Genomic DNA, 18,867 nt, shown 5'->3' on the forward strand with positions numbered 1-18,867 from the left:
TCAAATAACATCTAGAGAATGGGAGATATTCAGGTTTGATGCAAGGCAAGGGAGGATGCTTCCAATTCCTTAGAGAACCCTTCACCAACATCAAAGCATCTTGAGAAAGCACCTACCTTGAGGAGACACCTACCTTGAGAAGGCACCCACCTTGAGAAGGCACCTACCTTGAGAAGGCACCTACCTTGAGAAGGCATCCACCTTGAGAAGGCACCTACCTTGAAAAGGCACCTACCTTGAGGAGACACCTACATTGAGAAGGCACCTACCTTGAGAAGGCACATACCTTGAGAAGGCACCTACCTTGAGAAAGCACCCACCTTGAGAAGGCACTTACCTTGAGAAGGCACCTATCTTGAGAAGGCACCCACCTTGAGAAGGCACCTACCTTGAGAAGGCACCTACCTTGAGAAGGCACCTACCTTGAGAAGGCACCCACCTTGAGAAGGCACCTACCTTGAGAAGGCACCTACCTTGAGAAGGCACCTACCTTAAGAAGGCACCTATCTTGACAAGGCACCTATCTTGACAAGGCACCTAACTGGAGAAGGCACCTACCTTCAGAAGGCACCTACCTTCAGAAGGCACCTACCTTCAGAAGGACCTACCTTCAGAAGGCACCTACCTTCAGAAGGCACCTACCTTCAGAAGGACCTACCTTCAGAAGGACCTATCTTCAGAAGGCACCTACCTTCAGAAGGCACCTACCTTCAGAAGGCACCTACCTTCAGAAGGCACCTACCTTCAGAAGGCACCTACCTGGAGAAGGCACCTACCTTGACAAGGCACCTACCTGGAAAAGGCACCTACCTTGAGGAGGCACCTACCTTCAGAAGGACCTACCTTCAGAAGGCACCTACCTTCAGAAGGCACCTACCTTCAGAAGGCACCTACCTTCGGAAGGCACCTACCTTCGGAAGGCACCTACCTTCAGAAGGCACCTACCTTCAGAAGGCACCTACCTTCAGAAGGCACCTACCTTCAGAAGGCACCTACCTTGAGGAGGCACCTACCTTCAGAAGGCACCTACCATCAGAAGGCACCTACCTTCAGAAGGCACCTGCCTTCAGAAGGCACCTACCTTCAGAAGGCACCTACCTCCAGAAGGCACCTATCTTCAGAAGGCACCTACCTTCAGAAGGCACCTACCTTCAGAAGGCACCTACCTTCAGAAGGCACCTACCTTGAGGAGGCACCTACCTTCAGAAGGCACCTACCTTGAGGAGGCACCTACCTTCAGAAGGCACCTACCTTCAGAAGGCACCTACCTTCAGAAGGCACCTACCTTCAGAAGGCACCTACCTTGAGGAGGCACCTACCTTCAGAAGGCACTTACCTTCAGAAGGCACCTACCTTCAGAACCTTCAATCAGAGATTATCCAGTTTGATCCGAGGAATGAAAGAGTAGCTCGAACTCTTTTGATTAAAAAGGAAAAGGCACATCCCGTGACGGGAACAATTCACTAATATCCCGCACATGGGAGAAAAATCTGCTGACAACGTTTCGGTCTGACTCTGACCGAAACGTCAACAGTTTCTTTCACCCATGTGTGTGTTACATGTGTTTTGATCAAGAGTCTTTCCCCATCATCAACGTCAGCCTCCGAGGGGTAACACAAAAAATGAACACCTGACATTTAGAAGTATTCATATACACAGTGGTATGTTTACTATCTTACCTTGCAACAAGTAAACACCAGACTCGGACATTTTGTCAGAATCTGTGTATCCAACCAGGAGAACATTCGTAATGCTGGTTCCCTGTGTGTATGTTAGTTCACAAGACAGAACGTCAGCTTCAAGGGCGGGACAAACGAGCACCTCTGCTGTCTCGCCTTCACTCCAGTAATTCACCAGGTCATATTTATTGCTATTGGAGGGTACGAGCTTTGCTTCAACTTTCGCCGGCGTTCCGTATTCCAACGTCAAAGTGTCAACATTTGTCACTGCAAAAATGAACAAGTTATAAATAGCTGAATTTATATATAAAAAAGATTATATTAGAAACTGTTGGTCCAGCCAGCAAGGAATGCTTCAGTGCCATAACCTGGTGGTTCCATTAACAGTGAATGTCGAGTGTTATTATTTGCTATGTATGACAATGAACGAAACAGATGAAACAGGAGATTGGAACTACCGTTGCCACAAATATACTTTGCCATCTATCCTCATAAGATAAAATATAAAGTTCACAAAAAAGTCGTGTTTGCTACTGAAAAGTTGGTTTCCCAACGTTCACTCTCACAACGTGTCTTTCTTAACAGGCTGATGGTGTACCTCAATTATCACCTTCCGTCATATTATTATTATTACTATTACTATTAATAATAATACTATTACTATTATTAATAATACCGCATTATATTAAAAAATAAGCGTCAAACCTATGTAGGCTAGAGTGCTCGCTCCAGCCTCATTGCTGTAGTATTATGTAATATTTATTTAGTAAATTTACGTTAACCCAACCTAACTTTACCTAAAACAACGTACATAGAGAGGTCGGCCATGGTATAGAACGTAGGAAAACGAACGGTGTACTTAAAGTGCAATTTTCCTTTCTCCACGTTCTCTAAGTCGTCTACAAGTGTCATTATCACAGGACAGAATGAATATAATAATGGTATAAAATATTAACAAGTTAATAAGAGGTAACTTTATTCCGAAACGTTTCGCCTACACAGTAGGCTTCTTCAGTCGGAGGACAGAGCGCAACTCACGCACGACAAAAGAACATAAGAAAGGAGGATCAACGCAGCAGACCTGTCGGCCCATACTAGCAAGTTCTTCTCAAGTCCAACCCCTCTTATTTAAGTATTAGTGCAACCCATTGTCAAAGGATGCAACCCACACCAGTCGACTAACACCCGGGTACCTATTTTACTGACGGGTGAACATGAACAGAAGGTGTCTTGTGGAAACACGTCCTAATGTTTTCCAGCCGTTCCGGGGGATCGATCCTCGGACCTCAGTGTGTTTGAGCTGAGTGCGCTAGCAACCCAGCAACTACAATGAAGTCCCTCCACTATCAGACCAGGTCACCCCAGATCATCTATGGTAACCTTGGTCGTGTAGATAAATGGTTCAGAGAACCGACAAGCTGATAAACTAGACACATGTGAAACACTTGGGTGTCTTTACTAAGGACACGTTTCACCACACAGTGGTTTCACTAAACTCCTTTTGATCTTCACCATTCTTCTTTGTATTGGACTGATGAAGCCACTGTGTGGCGAAACGTTTTCTCAGTAAAGATGTCCAAGTGTTGCCCATGTGTCTAATTCATCAATCTTGGTCATCAGTGGAAAAAGCATTTCTCAAGGTAAAATATACAGCACTGGAATGTCTCTGAATAAACTTAAGATTTAGAAAGGAGATATATGGTGGTTTGTCATGTGAATTATATATTGCTGGAAGAAACTACTAAATAGGGCCAAAATACTCTGAGTATTTGCTTCAGTGACACTACTTAGCTTTAAGAATTAGAATAAGTCAAGAATGTGACACTTACGTAACATATGAGAATATTTATTGAGGAAACGTTTCTCCACACAGTGGCTTCATCAGTCCAATACAAATAAGAACGGTGAAAAGAGAGGAAGATTTTGATGTAATCAGTCCCTCAGCCTGGAATCAATGTGTTCAGTCCATCAGTCTTGAAGATTGATGGCTGAGGGACTGATTACCTCAAACTCCTCCTCTCTTTACACTGTTCTTCTTTGTACTGGACTGATAAAGCCACTGTGTGGCGAAACGTTTCATCAGTAAAGTTTTCCATATGTTACATATCTCATTCTTCAACTTGTCGGTTTTCTAAACCGTTTATCATAACATAGAACAAGTCAGACATAATACATGAGTGGGACAGGTTAGGAACCAGGACCTGGCTATCAATTGGCCAGGATATTTACTGCAGAACTCCTATTTTCTTGGCCTATAATTTATGAACTTAACTCTCAAAAAGTAAATCAAATCGCTTATATATCTTACCAGTGTCGGGAGTGACAGAGAAGGTCACTGTGCCATACGTCACACTCACAGTCGATGATTCTGGAGAATCATTCACCGTAACACTGACTTCGCGGTATACTTTGAGATCACCGTCGTTAGGTAAATCGTTGTTTAGTAATAAATACTGTACATCACTTGTAAATTCTGACGCCTTCAGTATCTGCAGCTGCGTGTCGGCGACTGTGATCTTGTCAGTGTCCTGCTTGAAAGCAGAGTCGCATGAGAGACGTAGCATCTTCCCGTCACCTACTTTATTTCCGCTACTGCATTTTGCCAAGTCCTTTATACCTGAAAAAGAATATTCGTTTACGGTGAATGAGAATCACGAAGGAGAAAGTAAAAATATAAAATTGTTTGTGGTCTTCCATGCATATTCAACTGCACGTTTTTGTTAAATATAACCTAAATGAAAGCTCTCTACTGAATTCAAATATTAAAAAGAGTTAAAGGTGTATTACAAAAAAGATGTACAAACGCAACTGACAATACAATTTATATATAAATATATAAGTATTTTTTTATACAAAATTTCTAATACCTCTGTTTGAATAAATAAATAAATAAATATATATATATATATATATATATATATATATATATATATATATATATATATATATATATATATATATATATATATATATATATATATCTATGTATGTATATGTATATAGGAACTATACTGGGGACCCTCATCCTCAGAGAAGACAATAAACGTACCTCAGGGAAAACTCATTGTTCTCCCCAGAGCTGTTTGAATATTTTCTTCTCCTACCACCCCCTATAATTTATATTTTGTATATACTTTATTAATAGACAGAATACATTGATAGAAAACACATACATGAGTACATTGGTACAATATATCAAAGATTATGAAACTCCTCCAGCTCCTCCGAAGCCGGACGCGAGCCCAGTATGCAGCATGCGTTTCCCCTCTGGATGGCCACGCTGAGGCGCTGCAACATGAAAGTGGCTGCCCTTGGGTCCCTGGTGGTGTCGATGAGTCTAGAACCCAGTTCTTTAAGGAAACGTGTGGCAAGTTTTCCCCATGAACCCAAGGTCTCTGATCCCACTGAGACAAATTGACACTGTTGACTTATGTCCCTGTACTCGCCGATCTTGTACTCCTCACTGTGGTCAGCAGCTCCTCCCTGTCGCCCGACACTGTGATGGATGTAGGTGTCAGCCAGTGTGGACACACAGGTATAATCCCATGCTAAGAGCTTGCCATTCTTGAAAGGATAGATGGTGATCCCGTCGGGGCGGTTTGCTGGCTGTGGGTATTGTTGGCTGCTAGTGATCGGGGCTCCCTCTCGGCTGGGTATCCAGCTGTTCTCTTTATGATGTAGTTGACCTCATTGTGTCTTGCATGCCAGCCCTTGGTTTTGGAACAGTTAAGACCATCTATATATATATATATATATATATATATATATATATATATATATATATATATATATATATATATATATATATATATATATATATATATATATATATCAAGGGGCTAGTAACCCATTCTCCAGTATATATTACTAAATGTGGAAGGAGAAGCTTTCGTTTTTTCTTTTGGACCGCCCCGCCTCGGTGGGATACGGCCTGTGTGTTGAAAGAAAGATATATATATATATATATATATATATATATATATATATATATATATATATATATATATATATATATATATATAATATATATATATAGGTAATATATATATATAATATATATATATATATATATATATATATATATATATATATATATATATATATATATATATATATATATATATATATATATATATATATATATATATATATATATAATTATAGATGGGGTTGTAAGAGAAGTAAATGCGAGGGTCTTGACAAGAGGCCCTTGTGGCTTAGCGCTTCTTTTTGATTATAATAATAATAATTGACAAGAGGCGTGGAGTTAAAAGATAAAGAATCACACACAAAGTGGGAGTTGTCACAGCTGCTCTTTGCTGATGACACTGTGCTCTTGGGAGATTCTGAAGAGAAGTTGCAGAGATTGGTGGATGAATTTGGTAGGGTGTGCAAAAGAAGAAAATTAAAGGTGAATACAGGAAAGAGTAAGGTTATGAGGATAACAAAAAGATTAGGTGATGAAAGATTGGATATCAGATTGGAGGGAGAGAGTATGGAGGAGGTGAATGTATTCAGATATTTGGGAGTGGACGTGTCAGCGGATGGGTCTATGAAAGATGAGGTGAATCATAGAATTGATGAGGGAAAAAGAGTGAGTGGTGCACTTAGGAGTCTGTGGAGACAAAGAACTTTGTCCTTGGAGGCAAAGAGAGGAATGTATGAGAGTATAGTTTTACCAACGCTCTTATATGGGTGTGAAGCATGGGTGATGAATGTTGCAGCGAGGAGAAGGCTGGAGGCAGTGGAGATGTCATGTCTGAGGGCAATGTGTGGTGTGAATATAATGCAGAGAATTCGTAGTTTGGAAGTTAGGAGGAGGTGCGGGATTACCAAAACTGTTGTCCAGAGGGCTGAGGAAGGGTTGTTGAGGTGGTTCGGACATGTAGAGAGAATGGAGCGAAACAGAATGACTTCAAGAGTGTATCAGTCTGTAGTGGAAGGAAGGCGGGGTAGGGGTCGGCCTAGGAAAGGTTGGAGAGAGGGGGTAAAGGAGGTTTTGTGTGCGAGGGGCTTGGACTTCCAGCAGGTATGCGTGAGCGTGTTTGATAGGAGTAAATGGAGACAAATGGTTTTTAATACTTGACGTGTTGTTGGAGTGTGAGCAAAGTAACATTTATGAAGGGGTTCAGGGAAACCGGCAGGCCGGACTTGAGTCCTGGAGATGGGAAGTACAGTGCCTGTACTCTGAAGGAGGGGTGTTAATGTTGCAGTTTAAAAACTGTAGTGTAAAGCACCCTTCTGGCAAGACAGTGATGGAGTGAATGATGGTGAAAGTTTTTCTTTTTCGGGCCACCCTGCCTTGGTGGGAATCGGCCAGTGTGATAATAAATAAATAAAATAGTATATAGGTAGTAGATTGGTAGACAGCAACCGCCCAGGGAGGTACTACCGTCCTGCCAAGTGAGTGTAAAACAAAAGCCTGTAATTGTTTTACATGATGGTAGGATTGCTGGTGTCCTTTTTTGTCTCATAAACATGCAAGATTACAGGTACGTCTTGCTGCTTCTACTGACACTTAGGTCACACTACACATACATGTACACGTTTATTTATACACACTCATCTGGGTTTTCTTTGATTTTGTCTTAATAGTTCTTGGTCTTATTACTTTTCCTTCTATATCCATGGGGAAGTGGAATAAGAATCTTTCCTCTGTAACTCATGCATGTTGTAAAAGTCAACTAAAATGCCGGAAACTGACAGATACGAACATACAACCCTAGCAAACAGTTCTCACCCAGCTGTTGGTGAGGGTGGACGCAAAGCGAGCGGCTGGTGCCCTCTGGTGTCTGTTTTGAGAAGTTTGATTTTCTCAAGATGACGGAGCACAGGCGAAGAGTCAACACTATCTGTGTGGAATTGTTGAAAGGTGCAATATACCAGGACACCGCTGACGTCATTCTGCCTCTTGTAATAAGAGATACGTATGGGATCCCAAGTGAGGATTTATATGGGATTTTCTTGAACGGCAATGCAAGAATTATTGTAAAATTTGTGTCGTCTGCTGCTTATGTGAGAGCTGTGGACACCTATCAAGAAAAACGGATTGTCATCAACACTGGTCTTGAGGTGTGCCTGCGTGATGTCTTGGCGTGTTATACGTGGGTTCGTCTTCGTAATATACCCTTCGAGGCAGACGAGGTAGACATTCGTCGGACATTTGGGTGCTATGGCACCATACAAGCTGCCAAAGTAGGGCGTTGGTCCCAGGGCTTTTATGCTGGCATGCTTGAGGGTTCTTTCTCGATGAAAATAACACTGAGACATCCAATTCCCTCGTTTGGCATGTTGGAGGATTTTCGGACGCAGGTCTACGTAACCTACCCAGGGCAGGTTCGGATGTGCCGATTGTGTGGTGCAACGGGTCATATGGCGGCGACTTGTCGGACCTGACAGACACTACGTCCAAAGAAGCAATGGTGGAGGATGAGTTGGCCCGTCGGAGACCCACGATGGTGGATGATGTACTGCAGGTTTGACCGGCGGACGTGGAGTGATGCAGTGGATGCTGCAGAGGGGATCGTCTCAACGCTATCACCGGCGTCGGAGACCGAGGCGATTGGGTGTGTCGACAGCGCGTCGCCTCCGGTGGGAGAGGAGGTGCACGCGCCATTGGTGTTGCCCAGTTTTGAGGACATACAGAGGATCCTCGACAGCCCAGCGACAGTGGATTTACCGCCTACTTTGGCGGCGTCGCCTGTGGTCGACCATGGTCTAGCGGGACGTGTGGGCGATGAGGAAAGGTGTACAACTTGTACGACAGTGGTGGTGATGGATGTCGAGGTGCATAGGGAGGATGGTGAAGGGCTTATAGATTATGAGGGAGTGTCACGTAAGAGGCCCAGTACACCGGTGGAGGACGATGTCTTAACACCAGGGCAAAGGTCTTGTAAAATGGTGTGGGCTGACATAGCCCACACCATTTTCGGTGTGGTAGTGAATTACGTGTGCAAGGGTATAAGTGTTATGTGGGGAATTCGGATAATCTCAAGGGTGGGGTAGTGAAAGGCATAAGGGAGACCAGCCCTTTTACGCTCATTGTGTGGGAGTGGGGCGGTGGGGACCGGGTCGTGCGTGTGGTGGGTTCATGGGGGAACATTCAGGTGGGTTTCGTGGGAGTATATATGCTAGCGACATCAAATCGACGAGTAAAGGAGGACTTTGTGCGTGATGTTTTGGTTTATTTTCTCTGAGGTCTACCCTTAGTTTCTGTTGTAGCTGGCGACTGGAATTTTGTGATCCGGGAAAAAGATGTCGAACCGCGCGGTGGGGGGTGTAATTTAGGGGGTTTACGGGAGGTTTTGCAGGCGATTGGCGTAGTGGATGTGGTGGGTAGTGACGGGTGGAATGTGGACCACACTTTTTGTAGGAGGGGTTACGCCGTACGGCTGGACAGGGTTTACGTCACTAGCTTAATCCGTAGTGGTAGGGTTGATTGCGTTGATCTGGGTTTCTCAGACCACCATGGTGTTCTGGTAACTCTCAAGTGGGAGGGCGTTATATGTGTTTTTTCTAGTTATTGGAAATTAAATGTTAATTTGTTGCGAGAAGTAGATGCTTTGGAAGCTTTCAGGTTATGGTGGGTTGGATTCTGGAAAGAAGGAAATGGGATAGTGGATGTTGTAGAAAAATGCAATACAGTGTTTTCACAGAAGGTTAGGGAAGGAGGAGGCATGTTATAGATATGGGAAGCAAAAGTATTTGGAGGGACAACTGTGGGATTGTTACGGTGCAGGCGGGAGGTATGACCTCACAGAAATAGAGTGCCTTCGTAGTCAATTACAGGAAATTCAGAGTGATAATTTTCAGGCTTTGAGGGTGCGAGTGGGGATTGAGGAGGTTCAGGGTTCTGCATAGTTTCAGAATGAGACGTATGCGACGACAGTTTTGTCAGTGGTGGTCAGTGATGACTTGGGTGGTTATCATAAGGGGCAAAGGCTAGTTACTAATGAGAGCATAGGGACCTACGCAGACCAATGGTTTGAGAGAAAATGGAAGGGTAGAGAGGGTAATCGAGAGGGGAGGGAAGCTTTACTGCATGGCATAGTGGCGAATTTGAGAGACGTGGATCGAGAGGACATGGAGGGTTACATATCGGAGGAGGAGGTTTACAAGGCTGTTCAGGGACAGGCGCTGAGGAAATCACCTGGTTGGGATGGGGTACCAGGTGATTTTTATGTAGTTCATTGGGAACTGTTAAAACACATGTTGGTTCAACTTTACAATTCAATGAAAATTAGAGGTAGAATGGGCGGTGATGCGGGGTTGGGTGTTGTAGTGTTGGTACCAAAGGCCGAGGTCTGCGAATCTTTGGAGGCATATAGGCCCATCATGTTGATGGGGCCGGATTATAAGATTTTTGCGCATATTTTGGCAAACCGGATGAAACGAGTTTTGGACAAGGTAATATGGGAAGAGCAATACGGGATTCCTGGACGATCTATGAGAGATGGTCATCGACGCCTCAAAAGTTCTGTGAAGGATTGTAGTGGAGGCAGAGTTGTAGGATTAGATTGGGAAAAGGCTTTTGACAATGTGGATAGGGAAACATTATTAGCTATATTATTGAAGCAGGGTTTCGGGGAAGAAATAGTAGCATGGGTGCGTACGTTATATATGGAGGCACGGGTACGAGTCCAGGTCAATGGGAGGTTGGGGTCTGCGATAGGCATGGGGTGGGGGCTGCAGCAGGGGTGTCCCCTCTCACAGCTTTTGTTTGCCTGTTTGCAGGACCCCTTTTATAGATTGGTATTGGGTGGGGTAGGGGGGGAGGATTGTGTGCAGGGCGAAGCAGTAGGGTTTTAAGGTTATGGGGATGATACCACCAACTTGGTACATAGTAGGAATGGTTTGGCGTTCGTAAATAAGGTTATAAGGTTTTTTAGTGATGCGTCTTCCATGCGCATTAATAGAGAAAAATCCAAACTTTTGGAGGTGGGGTTCTGGGTGGGGGGGACGTTAGGTACGGAGTATGGATGGAGAACTGTTGAGTGGATAAAGATCTGCGGTGTGTATTTTTGCAATGACAAACAGGCGGCACGTGCATTTAATTCATCCATTGTAGTAGCAGCCGCAGTTCGTAGGATGGCAGGATGGAGACCAGGTGATGTAACATTACACCAAAGAGTAATCATTGTCAATGTACTGGTGTATAGTAAATTATGGTTTGTTGCAGCGGTCTATCCATTGATCACGGACGATGTGTTGCGGTTACAGAAGAAGGCTTTGGATTTCATATGGGGTTACCATAGGCATTGGTTAGGGAAGGATATAGTTATGACGCATGTAGCTAAGGGAGGTTTGGGGCTAATACCACTACACAGTCGCCTAATGAGCATATACATACGACAGGAATTCTTGACAAGGGGTGGGGTCAGGGGAGCGAGGGCTGACGCAGTGATGAGGGAGGTTCGACGATGGTGGGTGGGGAAAGACCTCACAAGGACCGAAGCGATGTTACGGCACTTATTGGTGGTGCAACACCCTGTGAGAGTTAGGGCAGGTAAATTAGACAATACAGGTATAACATTGAGGTCATCGGTGATGAGGTTTTCCCAGGATATCATTGGAAGACTATATGGCAGGGATTCAAGAAATTGCTCTTACGACCATGGGTTAGGGAAACTGGTTACCGCTTCCTCCACTGGATTTTGGCGTCCAAGGCACAATTGTACATTATGGGAATGACCCAGGATCAGGCCTGTGCGTGGTGCAGGTGGCCGGAAACATGTCGTATATTTTTGTGACAGTTTACATAAGATTAGGAATTGGTTCAAGGGTGTTCTCAGACGAGTGGGAAGGGGGGTTTGTCCATGCTTAGAGTTTTGAGTCTTGAGATGGGAGATTGCTCAGATGCAGTACGACGTTCTGTGTCATATTTCGTACTTGACTATTTATACGTGTCATGGAGTATGCGGGGGCATAGCGATGCGCGTCAGGACACTGATGTGTCATGTTTATAGGACGAAATGTAGGAATAGAGAGGTGTATGGGCAATGCTGGGAGAGAGCTTTTTCGTTGGAGTATAGGAATCTAACGATGGAAACGTTACAGGAGTACTGAGGTGTAGGTAGATATAATCCATCGGTGGAGCCTAGGGGTTGGTCTCCTGGGAGGGGGAGGGAGGGAAGAGTTAGGTTTTTTGGTGTATGGACTGTACGTTTTATTTGATGTGTATAGTGATCAGGGTGTAATGTAGTGGTGAGGGAGGGGGACCTTCGTGTGGTCTGGGCAATATAGTGTCTTGCTGGCGTGAATGAGAGTCATAGTCTGAGAAAGGGGGTGAGTGTTACTCAGAACCACGGTATGGTTTTCTCAATGCTGAGTCATGCTGAACTACTAAGTCATCAATAGAGGCTACGCCGTGGTTAATGTCTTTTTTGTGAATTTTAATTTCCCAGGCTGCTGTTAGCTGCATATAGCGTGCATTGTTTGGAGTTCAGTAATGCAATTGTTTTATGCGATGTATTCTGTAAGCACCTGTTAGTAGTGGTTTTACTAAGTCAGCTCATAAGAGTCACAGCAATGTATGTAATGCGACCTGCGAGTCGTACAGTGTGTGCTGTAGATTTGTGTTTTAATTATAGGTATGGTGTGTAGCGAGATGCTTATATTGATGTTTTGTGTGGATAATGGTCTGAACCAGTTTGTTCAAAATTACTTCTTCCTATGTTGTGCGCTATACATTGTATGATGCGGTTTTCTTACCGAGTGGTCCATTATTGTGTACAAGTTCTGTATATACATGCCTCTGATACCTTACTGATGATATGGCTATGCCACTTTCGTTACAAGATTTGGGTCTATAGAATAGCAGATTTTAGTAGTAAGGGAATAAATTGGTGGGGTGAAGTGGGATCCTGCCTGGGGAGGGGGGGGGGGTTGAGGGATGACTACTTTACGATACTCATCGTAAATTTTTTCTGGTGTTTTACGTCAGTTGTAATTCTATTGCCTATATGCCGTGCATTATTGTAAGCAGTACAATTTAGTCAAGTGGATGTATTATGCAGACATTGAATTTTTTTACATATGGATTTTTTTTTTGTAACCATGGTATAGGTTTGTTTTGCTAGGTAGCTTCATTATGTTTTGCTGATATTATGATGTCTTACTTGGTCTGTATCCTAGGAATTGTGGGAAGAGGTTTTGTTTTCACACAGAATACTGATGTGTGCATGTAATATCATTGTTGGTTGGACGACAGACTGGGTAACGCTTTCTCAGTTTATTTTATATCTGATATATGGATTTTGATAAAAAAAAAATCACATTTTGTTAATAGTTTGTAATTTAATGTTTTGTGATTTTTGTGTTCATGTACCATCATTGTTTGTAAATACTTATTACTTAAGTTACTGACGAGTTCAGGATATGTTCATAAATTTAAGTTGAATTATTATTATGATTGTTCAGTTTGGTGAATGTGGGTATAATTTTAATGTGTGTGGGGAGAAACGTCAGCTGTGTGTCAGCACAGGCAATAGTAATACTTTGTATAATGCCGGGTTTTGAATGATATGCTGTGAGTCGTATTTTTGAGTGTCATACTGCCATTAAGTATGGTGTTATTTTCTGTATTGAGGGTTGTGATATTTTGGTTTTATTGTTCATAACCAGTATCATGGTTCATTTTATGATACTTTTATACCTCCTTGTATTTGTGCAATGTTTTAAATAAAATTAAAAAAAATGCCGGGAACAATGGGCTAGTAACAGCTTTTCCTTTAATAATTACTAAAAAGAATAATAATAAGAAAACTGTCAAAGTGGAAAGTCTGAATGTGCGTGGATGTTGTGCAAATGATAAGAAAGAGATGATTGTGGATGTTATGAATGAGAAGAAACTGGATGTCCTGGCTTTAAGTGAAACAAAACTGAAGGGGGTGGGAGAGTTTCAGTGGAGAGGAATAAATGGGATTAGGTCAGGGGTTTCAAATAGAGTTAGGGCTAAAGAAGGAGTAGCAATAATGTTGAAGGATAAGCTATGGCAGGAAAAGAGGGAGCATAAATGTATTAATTCAAGGATTATATGGAGTTAACCTTTTCAAGGGGGGCTCCTTGGCATAGTGAAGAGGCTCTTGGCCTGAGGAATTAGACCTGTCGGTCTCCTCAGACCGAACCTAATTACCCCCCAATCCCCCCTTCCCTATCCCATCCTCCCCATCCTCCCCTTTTTCCTTTCCTCCTCCTCCTCCTCCTCCCCATCCTTCCCTTTTGCCCTTCCTTTTTTGGCCTTTGGGATTTTTCCCACAGGCACGCTAGTTCCTAGGTAAGGGAAAGGGTATCAGGGTCCATCCCATTCCCTTGAGGTTCTTGGTGGTGGCGTAGTTTGCCGTGGAATCTGGATCACCTGGGGATATCCGGATCCCTCTCCAGTATCCCGGAGGGTGGCTTTGGGAGTCTTTTGGGCGATGGGTGTATCTCTGGAAGCCACCTTTCGGATTCTGGAGGTGGTGGCCGAAGGAGGTATGCTTTGTGGCGGATATCCAACCGCCCTCTCTTTTGTCCACTGAGGTAGCTCGGCAGATGTGAGGGTGCTATCCCGGATTGCTGGTTTACTGGCATGAAGGGTAGGGTATGGCATGGGTTCCATGCTGCATCTGCGCTACTTGCAGTGCTGAGGTCCTCTTGGGCGTGGAGGGAGATTTCTGGCCCTTTCATTCCTCCTAGGAACTATCCCTCCCCGGTCCCCCCTTTTTTTATACTTTTTTTTTATTTTTCTTTTCTTTTCTTTCTTTTTCTTCTTAAAAACAAAAAGAAAGAAGTAACCTAACCATGGAGTACCCAATCCATGACCCCACTACCCCCGGGCCCCTTATTGTTACCGCATCCCGTTCTGACCTCGCCTCGTCTTTTGGCCACTCTTCAGACACTCCTAAGGCCCCTGTATCTCTTGCTGGTGCTGTTTCATCACCCGCTTCAGGTGCCGGGGTTTCGACTGACTCCTTTGATTTGTCTGACCTCCGCTCTCCTTTGACTATGCTTCCAGCCTCTCCCTCTACAGTGCAGCGATTTGCGATTTTCAAATCGCCAGCCTGTCTCACGTCAGACCAACTCTGGTCCCACTTCTAAATGCCAACGACAATCTCCAGATGATGTTACTTCGTTACCTTCCCATTCTACTCGGAAAAGACTGACATGTCATGCACTCCCTCTCCACACTCAGTTTCGGACCACACAATGGACTAAATTCTTTACTTTAAGACTGACTTCTTCTACTGCCTATCTTACCAACCATAGTATTGGCAAAGCGCTCCTACACCATGTTGGTAGAGATATTTCCTTTCATGCTCTTAAGAGTGGTACACACATCATCACAGTCCAGAATGCTACCCAGTCTCATGATCTTTCTCTTCTTTCACATATCGATACTATTCCTATCACCATCGAAAAACATCATTCCCTCAATTCTTGCAGTGGTACTGTTATTCTGCCCCATACCATAGTCCAACAGAATTTCCAGACATGTGGCAATGACATTCTCGAACAGCTGGAGCTCCAAGATCTCTCAATTCTCAAGGTAGACACTTATGTTCTTCCTGCCCGCTGGCGGAGACGATACCCTTACACTGTGGCTTGTTTAACTCTTGACAGCCGTGAACTCCCATCCTCTGTTTATGTAGCAGGGCATCGGTTATAAGTTCGGAAGGTGATCCCTACACCGCAACAGTGTAGAAATTGCTGGCAATTTGGCCACCCAGCAAAATATTGCAGATCTATATCCGAATGCCCAATCTGTGGTGCTGATGACTATTCTAATACGTCTTGCAGTCGACCTCCCTCTTGCCTTAATTGTCATGAGGCTCACCCTTCGTACTCTTGCCATTGCCAGGTCTACTTAAATGAGAGGGAAATTCGTTGCCTCAAAGAGGCAGAAGGTCTCCCTTATGCTATGGCAGTTTCTCATCTCCACCTCCAAGGGAGACTACCCCGTGTTTCTTATTCTCGTGTTTCAAAACATCCCCCCACTTCTGGGGTCCCATCTTCTGTAGCCTCCTCTGCGGTTGCCAGTCCCATAGTGTCTAATTGTGTCTAATTCTTTTGCTGTCCCGGTATCGACAAGACCTCGTACAACACCTCCTCCCAATCGTCCCTCTACTTCTCAGAAGTCCAAAAAATCTCCTTTAACCCCTCCTTCCCTTCATCCACCTCCACATTTTACCTTCCCAGTCTCTGTACCTGGGTCTTCCCCTTTCACTGGCTCTGTTACAAGTGTGGAGGTTCATCCTCCTGCTCGTACTGTGCCTTTCTCCCCTGTCCCCTCTCAAGTTTCTTCTTCTGCCACCTCCCAGGTTTCTGCCTCTTCTCTCCCCTTCCACACTTCTCCAGTTCCCTCCACCCTTTCGCCCCTTCCCTACCATGGTACAGTCCATTACAGTTCCGATCTTTACTCACACTCCTCCTCCTTCCATCTCCAATATTGTCTCCCATACGACGTATGGGAGACAATGGCAGAGACCAAACCATCAATGGACACTGATCCACCCTCTGTTCCTTCTCTTTCCTCTTTTCCATCTGCACAACTCCTTTCTTCACAGCGCACCGTTCCTTCGCTGCTTGAACGTTTTCCGCTGCCACTGCATGTGGACTTTTCTAACCCCTCTAGTCCGTAAGTACCCTTACCTGTGGATTTCTAGTATCTTTATCGTTGCCAATCATGGCCTATTTATAGTGGAATATACGCGGCCTCAGGGGTAATCAGGGTGAGCTTCAGACGTTGCTTTCCCACTTTTCCTCTGTTGGTGTTTGCTTACAAGAACCAAAATTACACTCTGCTGTTATCTATCCCATCTCAGGCTATAATTTATTGTATTCTTCGGATCCTTTTCCTAATGGGACTTTTAACGAAAGTGCCCTTCTTCGACGCACTGATGCACTGATATTCCGTACCATCAGCTATTTGTTCATACTTTGCTGCATTACACAGCAGCCCGTATCCACCTGCATAAGTGGTATACACTCTGTTCTTTGTATCTCTCTCCTTCTCGAGCATTATCTATTCCAGATATTGCCTTTCTTGTTCCATCCACCAACTTCTGTTACTTGGCGATTTTAGTGCCCATCATTTCCTGGAGTTTACCTGGAGAGAGTTCCGGGGGTCAACGCCCCCGCGGCCCGGTCTGTGACCAGGCCTCCTGGTGGATCAGATCCTGATCAACCAGGCTGGGGGGTCTCACTGTGATTCCCGTGGCATTCAGGTAGAGGCTTTTCTTGCTTCCCACCCCCTCCATGTTTTAAATACAGGTACTCACACCCATTTTGATCCTTGTACTCATACACTCTCTTGCATCGATCTCTCAGTCTGCTCTTCCTCCGCCGCACTAGACTTCACCTGGTCTGTTCTCCCGGATTTACATGACAGCGATCATTTTCCAATCATTCTTACTTCCCCTTCATATTCACCACCTCTTCGTAACCCACGATGGCAATTTGATCAGGCAAATTGGGACCTTTACTCACAACTAACTGTTTTTAGTGAGGTTCCTTCTTTGTCCTCCATTGATGAGCTTTTACACCTCTTCTCGTCCTCAGTTTCAACCGCAGCTTCTCTTTCTATACCCTAAACCTCGGGCAGGCGTTCTCAGAAATGCGTGCCTTGGTGGTCTCCTGCTTGTGCTCATGCAGTACATTTGAAATGCACTGCGTGGGGCAGGTACCGGTATAATAGAACCACTGAGAGACTTCTTGATTTTAAGCAGAAGCGTGCGATCACTCGCCGTGTCATCCGTGATGCTAAACGCACTTGCTAGCGAGATTATGTCTCCACCATCACCTCTGCTTCCTCTGTGAGTGCAGTCTGGAAAAAAGTACGGAAACTGAGTGGTAAATATTCTCCTGGCCCGGCTCCTGTTCTGCAGGTTGCCGGTGTTGATATAGCAAACCCTCTAGATGTTGCCATTGAAATTGGCAATCATCTGGTCCATATTTCTCTGGGGCTCCATCTCTGTCCCTCGTTTCTTTCCTCAAAGTCTGCCAGAGAGTTAGCACCCTTGGACTTTTCTTCTCTCAGAGAAGAACAGTATAATGTGCCTTTTACACTTCAGGAACTGGAGGCAACACTCTCAGCTTGCCGATCATCAACAGCTGGGCAGGATGACATTCATATTCGTATGTTACAACATTTACATCAGTCAGCCCTTGCAGTCCTCTTACGCCTTTTCAATCTTATTTGGTCACAAGGAGTTCTTACACAGCTGTGGAAATCTGCCATTGTTCTCGCTTTCTGCAAACCAGGTACTACGGGACATGAAGCCTCCCACTATCGTCCCATCGCTCTTACCAGTGCAGTTTGCAAAGTGATGGAACGTCTGGTAAATAGACGTTTAATGTCGTATTTAGAGACACACAACAGTCTCTCCACTAGTCAATATGGCTTTCGTAAGGGCCATTCTACCATAGACCCCTTACTACATTTGGATACGTATGTTCATAATGCCTTTACGAATAACCACTCAGTTATTGCCATATTTTCTGACCTTGAGAAAGCATATGACACAACTTGGAGGTATAATATTTTGGCCCAAGCCCACTCCTTAGGCCTCCGAGGCAATCTACCATCCTTCCTTAAGAACTTTTTAACTGGCAGACATTTCCATGTTCAAGTCAATAATGTGCTCTCCCCGGACTTTGTCCAAGCTGAAGGTGTCCTTCAGGGATGTGTTCTGAGCACAACACTTTTTTCTCCTTGCTATAAATGATTTGGCCTCTGTTCTTCCATCCAATATTTGGTCATCACTCTATGTAGATGACATCGCTATTGCTTGTGCAGGCGCTGACTGTCACCTCATTACAGTTTCTCTCCAGCATGCAGTCGATTGACCGTGTTTCCAATTGGGCCACCACGCATAGGTTTAAATTTTCCAGTACCAAAACTCACCAAATTACTTTCACTAGACGCTCTGTCATCTCCGATCATCTTTTGTACCTCTATGGCTCCCATATCCCTGAACGTGATACAGTCAGGTTTCTAGGCCTTCTCTTTGACCGTAGGTTATCCTGGAAACCCCACATTGCCTCTATAAAGGCAACTTGTCACAACTGGCTGAACCTTCTTAAGACCCTTGCTCATCTTTCATGGGGAGCTGATCGTCGAACTCTCCTTCGCCCACATACAGCCCTCATTTTATCGAAACTCGATTATGGTGACCAGATCTATTCAATCTTCCCCTATTGAGAGCCTCTA

At 44.3% G+C, this 18,867-nt stretch overlaps 1 protein-coding gene across 3 annotated transcripts in view; it reads right to left on the bottom strand.

Annotated features, from left to right (window-relative positions):
* The window catches only part of LOC128695008 (uncharacterized), a gene marked incomplete at its 5' end in the record, with an annotated part of 136,036 nt that overhangs the window by 76,263 nt on the left and 40,906 nt on the right, over positions 1-18,867 (bottom strand). For 2 of the 3 annotated variants that reach the window (XM_070080490.1, XM_070080489.1), the window contains 2 exon segments: positions 1,680-1,946; positions 3,988-4,296. In XM_070080490.1, the coding sequence (XP_069936591.1) occupies positions 1,680-1,946; positions 3,988-4,296 (576 nt within the window). 3 annotated transcript variants of the gene reach the window in all.

This window comes from Cherax quadricarinatus, unplaced genomic scaffold, assembly GCF_038502225.1.
Source record: "Cherax quadricarinatus isolate ZL_2023a unplaced genomic scaffold, ASM3850222v1 Contig522, whole genome shotgun sequence".
Classification (NCBI taxonomy): domain Eukaryota; kingdom Metazoa; phylum Arthropoda; class Malacostraca; order Decapoda; family Parastacidae; genus Cherax; species Cherax quadricarinatus.